General features: G+C 39.3%; 1 protein-coding gene across 2 annotated transcripts in view; it reads left to right on the top strand.

Annotated features, from left to right (window-relative positions):
- Positions 1-1,579: 1,579 nt before the first annotated feature.
- The window catches only part of pex5 (peroxisomal biogenesis factor 5), a 14,251-nt gene continuing 6,783 nt past the window's right edge, over positions 1,580-9,047 (top strand). The window contains exons 1-11 of one of the 2 annotated variants that reach the window (XM_014013464.1): positions 1,580-1,812; positions 3,458-3,614; positions 3,736-3,774; positions 3,868-3,985; positions 4,111-4,260; positions 4,434-4,518; positions 4,964-5,054; positions 5,320-5,442; positions 7,108-7,191; positions 7,492-7,611; positions 8,324-8,467. In XM_014013464.1, the coding sequence (XP_013868918.1) occupies positions 3,501-3,614; positions 3,736-3,774; positions 3,868-3,985; positions 4,111-4,260; positions 4,434-4,518; positions 4,964-5,054; positions 5,320-5,442; positions 7,108-7,191; positions 7,492-7,611; positions 8,324-8,467 (1,068 nt within the window). In that variant the 5' untranslated portion in view covers positions 1,580-1,812; positions 3,458-3,500. The remainder of the gene's footprint in view (positions 1,813-3,457; positions 3,615-3,735; positions 3,775-3,867; positions 3,986-4,110; positions 4,261-4,433; positions 4,519-4,963; positions 5,055-5,319; positions 5,443-7,107; positions 7,192-7,491; positions 7,612-8,323; positions 8,468-9,047) is intronic. The other variant, XM_014013465.1, reaches the window with a different exon arrangement.

Raw genomic sequence — 9,047 nt, 5'->3', positions numbered from 1 at the left:
AAATAGGACGTCATCCCTGAAAAATTACTCAAATTGTTAAACTTGTAAGCTTTTCTTGTCATGAAGTGCTGTGAAAGAAAATTCCTGCTGAGGGACAAATCCATTTCCATTTTATTCTACTCTAAGCCCAAAACACGTTAAGAATCTGGAGGAAAGCAGGTGTACAAAACAAAAATCAAAATGTGTAATGTGTTCAAAAGTACTCATGTTGTCCGAATACTTTGGCAAGAAGAAGATGCTGATACTTTATTACTGCCCATGAAATTTATCTATCAACATTTTTTTTTTGGATTATTTGATTTATTCACCCCATTTRTTTATCAGACCTGAGCAGAGGACTGAATCTGTTTACAGGCAATTTTCAATCACCAACAAGACACCAAACATGCCTTCTAAAATGAAATTAACACAACAAACGTATTAGTAATTTTGAAATAATTGTGATTTCAGACCAAGTAATTACTCTGAAATATCTGAACCTGGTTGTCTGATTATTTAGACAGTTCCCAACCTTTTCAGATTTAGACAAAAAGAACTGAAGTAGGTACCTGGAAAATTAAAAACAAATGTTGTTTGTAGTAATTTTTAAATCTAATTCATTCTGAAAAATCTTTCAAGAGCCAACCAAGCGTAATGTTTCAGGACCCACACTGGACCCAACTTTGAGAACCACTAATCTAAAACCATGTCATGATGATGAGGAGGATGATGCCTTTATTGTCATTGTACAGAGCACTATGAAATTACATTTAAGAACACCCATTCAAGAAGACACACAAAATAAATAGTTAACTTTGAAAATCAGATCAGAATAATGGTAATAGTTCCACCAGATTGAATAATCAAAAAGTATCAGTTTAGAAATGAGTATCAGTTTGCATCAGATCAGCTTATCTTTCTTTATTCATCCCCAGACAAGTACGATAGCCTACCKTACTGTGGTACAGCTGGATCAGGCCTCTCTGGGTATGAAGATGTGCAGAATGTTGTGTCTTTTACTTTACTGGACTTTACAAATAAAGTGAGATAAAACAGACTGTGTGCAGACCTCAGAAACCTTGAAGCAGACTTCAAACATATGAACATGTTCATAGAACATGTGACTTTTGTGCTGAAAGAAATTCTGTTACAAAATCTACAAACCTGGATGGTCTTCAGTAACAAAAAAACAATAAAACTTCTTAAACTGCTTGTCTAATTTATTATTAGATAAATGCACTCACAGTACAAATMATCACCAGTCATTTTTTTTCACATTCCAAAAGGTTTCACAATCAAATGACCCTAACCCCTTCTCTGCATGGATCATGTTTTTATGAGCCTGAGAAGAAGTGGAAAAAACATCTGCTTCTACTGTTAGGGTGTCCTGAGAGTGGAGTCATATATATTGTTTTATTTTAGTTTTTATTTCTTTGTGACACAGAAACACGGACACGTGATTTTGTAAATAAAGGTGTTCCTTTGTTGGACTTTGGTCCCACATTTTAACGTAAACCTGCGTTCTCTTTTGTTTTAAAGCGGTGGCCATCCCCGTACGTAAATGCGTTTGATGAATACGTAGGCAGCGTAAGTAGGCTGTTCCAAAGCAATCGGTCGGTGAAGGGTCTTGTGGGTCATGGAGCAGGAAGGTAAATAGAAAAGCGGGGCGCTAAGAGAGCACTCAGCGGTCGGTGTCGGACGGTTGCTGGGAACACATTTGTTCCGACTGGACTCTGGTGCAGAAACGGGAGCCAGGGGGGAAGGCGGGAGGACACACACAGACCGGAGCAAAGCGACTGTTGTTCGGCTACAGCACAGGAGGAGCTGTCGGCGGTGAGATGAACATCATGCTACCCGTCTAATCACACTGCTCCTCTGGGTACTCGCTACAGGAATCATCTCTGTGCCATGGCCCTGTTCTGATAGCTTGCTAACTAGCACTTAGCACACTTGTTTTAAAAGTACAGCGGTAGTTTATTGTTTATTTCTCCTTTTTCAATTTGATTCTTTAATGAGCTTATTAGGCTACATGAGGAGATAACGAAGCTAATGTTGCTGTTTAGCTCCAGTTAGCATCGGGGGGTCAGCCAGGCACCTGAACACTGACTGACAGGTGTGCGCCCTTAAAGTTAAACCCTTTTATGACTTGTGTAGTTTTTTTTTTTAACAATTAAGCTTTGAACATTTATATTAGAACGCAGCCTTTCGGAGTGAGTGATGTAAACACAGTGACCTATCTGATAATGTCTGTATTAATATCTTTGTTTAATCCTCTTACTTTGACCCTAATCATAAAGCAGCAGCTGTGTGTGAATCGGTCTGCAATGAGCAGTCCACCTGCACGTTGTGTAATATTTTATGTGATGTTTTTTTTTTTTTAGGTGAACACAATTAGTTGCTCTGGTGAAGAGTAGATTTGAACAGACAGGGAATTAAATTTCTGCTCATTTTTCATTATGAAAATGGTCATTGTTGCATGTCCCTCCAGGGAGGTTGGAGAGATTTTTGAGTAGGTCAGCAAACATAACATTTGGTCGTCTGTTCATTTCTGGAGCTGCAGATCAGGCGAGCACAGCAGAAGCAAGGTTTTAATTTGAAATGATTTTTAAACTCTAGTATTACTCTGGTTTTTGAGGATCAGGTGAGTGAACAACACACTAACAACCACCTTGTATTTGTCTTAAGTTTTTATCCGCTACTGATGTTTTTTTTTTTGTTTTGTTTTTTGTAAAAGCAGCTGTGATGTTAAAAGCTAAAATGTTCTGAATTGACTGCTTGAGTGAAATATGCTGCAAATATTGAAATCCCTTCTGGGCCTTTATGTCCCTGATACTCACGGTTCACTTAAAGCGAGAAAGTGACACGAAAAACAGCAGATGGAGTCTGAATTTGTTGCTCTCAGTTTTCTGACCCACTGGTTARAAATATGTATAGTTTTCTATTTTTGAAGTTATGTTACAGTAATCATACATGCAGTAAATTTAAACTGTCTTGCCTTTGGGCTGTAAACAGTTCTAAAATAAGAGGATATTACTGTATACATCAGTTTAAGAACTGCATAATGCGTTGTCTGACAGCTGTCATTTTAGTTTGCTTCGTTAGTTTAATTTGGGATTGATCTGCTGCAGATTAATTGCTGTTTTACGAGATTAACCAGACTTGCTACTGATTGTTAGTGAGCACGGAGGCATCTGCAGTCCAGACCTGTTCGTTTGCTGCAGCAAGATGTTTTGGATTTATAGTAGGGAAACTATTTAGTGTAGGCACATTTATTTATTTATTTTAATATTCAAAACACATGCACTGCAGCTCGGTTAACGAATAAATTATTGGAGCAAGAACGTACAAGTGCCAGTGTTAAGTGTTTAAAACAGATTTGTCGTTAATGTGAAGCAATGCACGAGAACATCGACACAATTTACATTTTTAAATCGTCCAAAACAAACTTAGTGTCGCACCTTTTTCTCCTCCTCCTCAGTTTTTAGGCGGCGTGGTCGGGTTTGCCTCATCCTTGTGTTGCCATGGCGATGCGGGAGTTGGTGGAGGCAGAATGTGGGGGAGCCAATCCCCTCATGAAGTTGACCGGTCACATGACCAAAGAAGACGGGGCTTGGCGGCACCGTGCAACACCAACAGTGAGTTGTGATGCATRCAGTAAAAACACAATGAGTTTTTCTTCAGACTAGTCATTTAATCTCTTGCTGACGCCGTTATTTTTGTTTATTTTTAYTTATTTTATTTATTTTATATTATCAGATTGCTCCCACACCCATTGAAATAGCAACAGAAGAAGAGGTCAGTGTTTTCTATCAGTCATTAGAATATTATCTTGCTGAAAACATTTAGTCGCTTTTAACTGTAATATTATTCTTGTGTTTTTTGCTTCAGCTGGTAAATGAGTTCCTTCAGGCCCCCCCACGACCCCCCCACACCTTTGACATGGGTCAGCTGCTGGAGGAGATGCAGCAGATTGACCAGCAGAGCTACAGACAAGCTCCACAAAGAGGCATTCTGTCATTTTCACTCTTTAATCATCCGTTTTATTTGCCGGCTTTGAAGTGTTTTCTTCAGGGTTGGTTTGAATTATGCACAAACCGTCTGAATAAAGGCAGAAATATTTCCGTGTCGCAGCTCCAGATGTGGCGGCGCTGGCCCTCTCGGGTGACTGGGCAGCCGAGTTCCTCTCAGGTTCCTCCGACCCGGCTGCCACGTCGGGGCTGAATGCTCTCGGCGATGCGGCAGATGCTGATTGGACGAGAGAGTTTATCGCTGAGGCCGCAGGTAATTTGAGTTCGCCTCTCACACCGGATACCTGCTGGTCGTGCAGCTTTCTGGTTGTTTTGTCTTCTGTTTTTGAATGAGAGCACTGTGCTCAGAACAGTTTCATCTTTTTGAAATCATATTTTTTTTGTTTGTTTTTTGCTCGGATGACCGTTTTCCTCTTCTTGCTCCAGACCCTGGACGCTGGGCAGAGGAGTATCTGGAGCAGTCAGARGAGAAATTGTGGCTGGGGGACCTTGGAGACAAGGAGAGTGAATGGTGAGAGTAATGTGTGCTTAGAAACTACACAGAAAATGAGCTTTTAGAAATGTTAATCCTGAGCACAGGCAGAACACTTGTGTGGGAGTAAAAAAGAGAAGAGAAGCACAGAGGGGGGAAAAACAACCTTGAAAATCATCTTGTTGAATGAGTTTCTCAAATAGATTATAATTTTTCCAACTTTTAACTTCATCTGCCTTTCTTTAATTATGTTGAACTTATTTAGATTAAAGCTTTTGCAAAAGTTGTGGAAGCGTTTGAGCTTGAATGAAAGCTCATGTAAAGACATTCGGCCTTCACTGGCATCAAACAAAAGGCAAAGTTCTGGTTTCAGCTTGAATTAATTCATTCCAGCCTGCAGTACCACAAGAAAACAGAACTCCTGCTTCGCCTTAAACCTCGGCCCAGCGTCATGTTGGTACTTTATTTTTTATTTTTTTGGCAGGACAAAGGAGTATCAGCCTGAAGATGAGCTGCGACAGACGGCCAATGAGCTCGTCTCAAAGGTCGATGACCCCAAGTTACAAAACACAGAGGTGAGCGACGTGTCTTTCTGTCATTCATGGATCATCCTTACACCACACGTCAAACCTTTCACCATATTCTGTCTCTTTTTTCTTTAATATTTCCATAAAATTAATCTTTAAAACTGTAGAGCAATGATTACACAACCTTCCATAGTGTTTATTTTAAGGTTTTTATTTAAACTTCATGAGAAATTAGCTGCATATTAGCAAAACCTGACCAGTTAGTGATGGTAAATACATTTTTGTTGTCGTTTTTTTTTTTATTGTTGTGTAGTTCCTGCGATTCATTAGGCAGATTGGCGAGGGCAGTGTGACAGTGGAGAGCAGAACAGACAAACAGCTCACAGATAAAGTTCAGGCCCAGGAGGCTCAGAACTGGGCCTCCAACCTCAACCAGGTACGAGTCACAGCCCACTGAGGAGGGCATGGTTCTAACTGTGGGGAGCGAGTTGGTTTTTTTTTTTTTTTTTTTTTTTTTTTTTGCACATAGGCTCTGCCTTGTGACTCATCAGCCCGGTATCTGACGCAGTGTAATATTTTCCACAAATGTAACCAAAATGGAGCCAGAGTCTGCAACATGAATCTCAAGGCTGCAGAGAAAATTTTGTTCTTCGACTTGTTTTCATTTTAATTGAGTTTTTTTTTTATGTCTGCAACAGAAGGTTGTTTCATTGTTTTCTCTTATCTCATTCTTACTGTGCTTGTAATCTCAGATGTCACGCTTCCAGTGCCAGATTTTAGGTTTTAACTTGTTTTTCTGCTAAAAATCACAAAGCTGAAGGACCCTACAGAATCTGCCAAGATAAGAAAAAATATTTGTAAATGAAAACAAACCAGGCAAACTAATAAAATACAAGAGGAAGATTTGTCATTTTATTGTTTAAGAATTTAAATTCAGAATTTGACCGTTTAGTTGGAGAACATCCAGTTCATCTTTTAAGCAATAAAGTGGATAATATTTATGTATTAAAGTAAGAGTATGTTACAGAGCTGTATGAAACTAGAGATAGCGTGTTTTAATTTATCAGCGGTCACATTATTTAACTTGGTCTTTCTCTGAGGTTATAGCTTTTTCAGTGTTTCTTTAAACTATTTGAATTATTTGAATTTTATTGTTTAATAAGTGTTAACGAGCTCATCATTGTCTCAAGCACTTATTTCTGCAATTTCTTTAATAACTTCCCTGATTGTGTAATAAGAAAAAGAGAATATTTTTTGCACTTAGTGTTATTTGCTTTGACTTGTGTTTGCAGAAGTTGATTCCAAATTCTTCATTTATTCCTTATTTACCAATTTTTATCATCTCACTTCTTGTTTATCACCTTTTATTCTCCCTTTTAATCCTATTTATAATTTTGTTTTTTCTTTTTCTTGGTAACAAATGGGCTTCTTGTTTTTGTTATGACTGAATACTTGTCCCATGTCCTCTAACTCTGACGTGTACTGTTCCCATTTTTCGACCCTCCCCCAAACTCCTGGCTCGCCATTCCCTCAAATAACAACCTTCATTTATTTATTAACAATAAAACTCCCTCCACCTACTGCCTCTTGCTCCTGAAAAACATTGTTCCATTTTACCACCCCGTCCTCGCCTCCCATCGTAGTTCCTGACGGAGACGGGGGGAGGGAGTCTTCCCTTGGAACCTCCAGAGACCGACCAACAAATTGAGAAAGTTAAAGCTAAACAAGCAGAGCAGTGGGCCAGAGTCGTCAGGCAGGTAGGACCTTTGTGGTCGTGGCAGAAGTAGGTTTTTTATATTCGTAGGAGTTAATTTTAACAGTAAATCCCAGATTTTTATTTCATGCACAGATTAAAGACGCATCTTTGCTGTTATAAGTTTTCTTTCTTCCAAAATAAAAGTGTGAAGAAAGAAAATCATGTAGCAAACGACCTCTCAGCTGTTCTTTCTGCTCTCATCTTTACTTCCTTTACGTTAACTTTCTGCTTCATCTTTCCCGTTTTCACCGTCACCATCTTTCATTCTCACAAGAAGTTTTTTTTTATTAGCCAGCACATATGGACTCGTGGCAGCCGGTGTCATTGCTCTTCACTGCTCTGCAGGTGTCGGAGGAGTCGGCTGAAGCCTGGGTAGATGAGTTCACTGCATCTGGACCGGATTTTCATCAAGCCAAGGCTGCGGTGGAGGTAAAATGGATAAAACCCATAAAAGATTGTGTTCTGGTAGGGTTAGGAATAAATGTTAAAACTGAAAAATAAGGAAGGTTTTCAGAACAGTCTGCGTGACATTTCCCTTTATTTAAAAGTAGCTTTAATCCTCTTTGAGTGGGGAAAAAACTCACTTTTCTTTCAATCTTATTCCTGTCTGGATTGAAAAAGCAACCAATAAACTGGTAATTTTCCTGGACGTGAAGTCAAAAATGTCTCCTAAAACAAAATGATGTGAGGAAACCAGTAAATAAAGTTTTGTGTCTTTTATTCTGGCAGAGTGATGTGGATTTCTGGGAGAAGCTGCAGCAGGAGTGGGAGGAGATGGCCAAGAGAGACGCAGAGAGTCATCCCTGGCTGTCGGACTACGATCAGCTGCTCAGCTCCTCTTACGACAAGGTAGCTGCTCAGAGCCGCCGTTCTCTGAGGAGTATCACACTTTTTCTGTGTTTCAAGGCTTTCTGATAGGGCTGCAACTCACCATTATTATAATAATCGATTAATCAGGTGATTGTTTTCGACAAATCGGGGGGAATATTTTTATTTACATTTTGACGTCTTTATTTGGAAAATTTSGACTGACGTAGCAAATCTCACAAAAAACAGGTTACTGTTTAAGAATTTTGTTACTATAATAAATAGTAATACGGTTATAAGTAAATGTTTGTCAAATGTCTTCAGTTAAAAGAAATGCACTATATATGCTCTGTCCTTGAAAGTTTTTGTATTTTCTCTCCATGAGCTTTGTAAAAGGTGTCCTTGAGGGACGAGTGTACCCTGGAACAAAAGTGTGGACCATTACAGTGATGTCTTTGTTTGACCATGGAAAGTCTCTTGTTAGTGACGATCATCCTAAGGATGCTTTCAGTCAAGACAGCTGCTTATTACAACCATTCACTAAATACCTTGTTTTCACTCAGACATTGTCAGAAAATTAAAACTTAAAGCTTATTCATTAAATTAATACCATCATCAATCACTCAACACAACGAATCAATAGAAAATTTGTTTCCAACACTTTTAATCTATTTTTATTGATTTTGTCGATGCATTGTCGCAGCCCTAGTTTCTGACATTTATAGTTTTGTTGTTTTTCATCCATTTGTCGCAGGGGTATCAGTTTGAAGAGGACAACCCCTACATATCCCACCCGGACCCCTTTTCAGAAGGACTGAAGAGGATGGAGGCGGGGGACATTCCTGGAGCTGTTCGCTTCTTTGAAAGTGCTGTGCAGAAGGAACCAGACAACCAGCTGGTGGGAACCCTGTTTAAACTCTTTAAATGGTGTTAAATGAAAAATAAACAAAAAAAATCTTTTTATTAAATATTCTTATTTTTTAATAGCCTGGCCCTTGCCTTCCTACGCAGCTCCGCTCAATTATAGWTTCCCTTCACTGCTCCGTCTGGGACTTATCCCATTGACAAGGATTTCACTGGCAGATTTTTAGCCGGGCCAATCAGAGAACAGAATGTCGATTTTCTATGCAGTGTCTGCTTGTAGTTTATTTTACCTGGGCCAATCAGCAAACAGATGGAGGAGTTTTGAATGACATCGATGTTCTGCGCAGTGTCTGCTAGTAATTTTAGCTACGGCAGTGGAGGAAGAGAATGAAGCCAGTCTGTGTTAAGGCTTCCAAATTAAAATAAATTTGTCTGACAAAGCAACAGCTCTCATTTACAGTCGTCTCGTTCGGCTCGGTATATTTCTCCTCTCGGGTTGTTTACAGCACACACGATTTCCGGTTAGCTTCTTAGCTTAGCCTCCTTCACAGTGACACACACACACACACACACACACACACACACACACACACACACACACACACACACACACA

This window comes from Austrofundulus limnaeus, unplaced genomic scaffold (assembly GCF_001266775.1).
Source record: "Austrofundulus limnaeus strain Quisiro unplaced genomic scaffold, Austrofundulus_limnaeus-1.0 Scaffold101, whole genome shotgun sequence".
NCBI lineage: Eukaryota > Metazoa > Chordata > Actinopteri > Cyprinodontiformes > Rivulidae > Austrofundulus > Austrofundulus limnaeus.
This window is presented reverse-complemented; position numbering and strand designations above follow the sequence as displayed.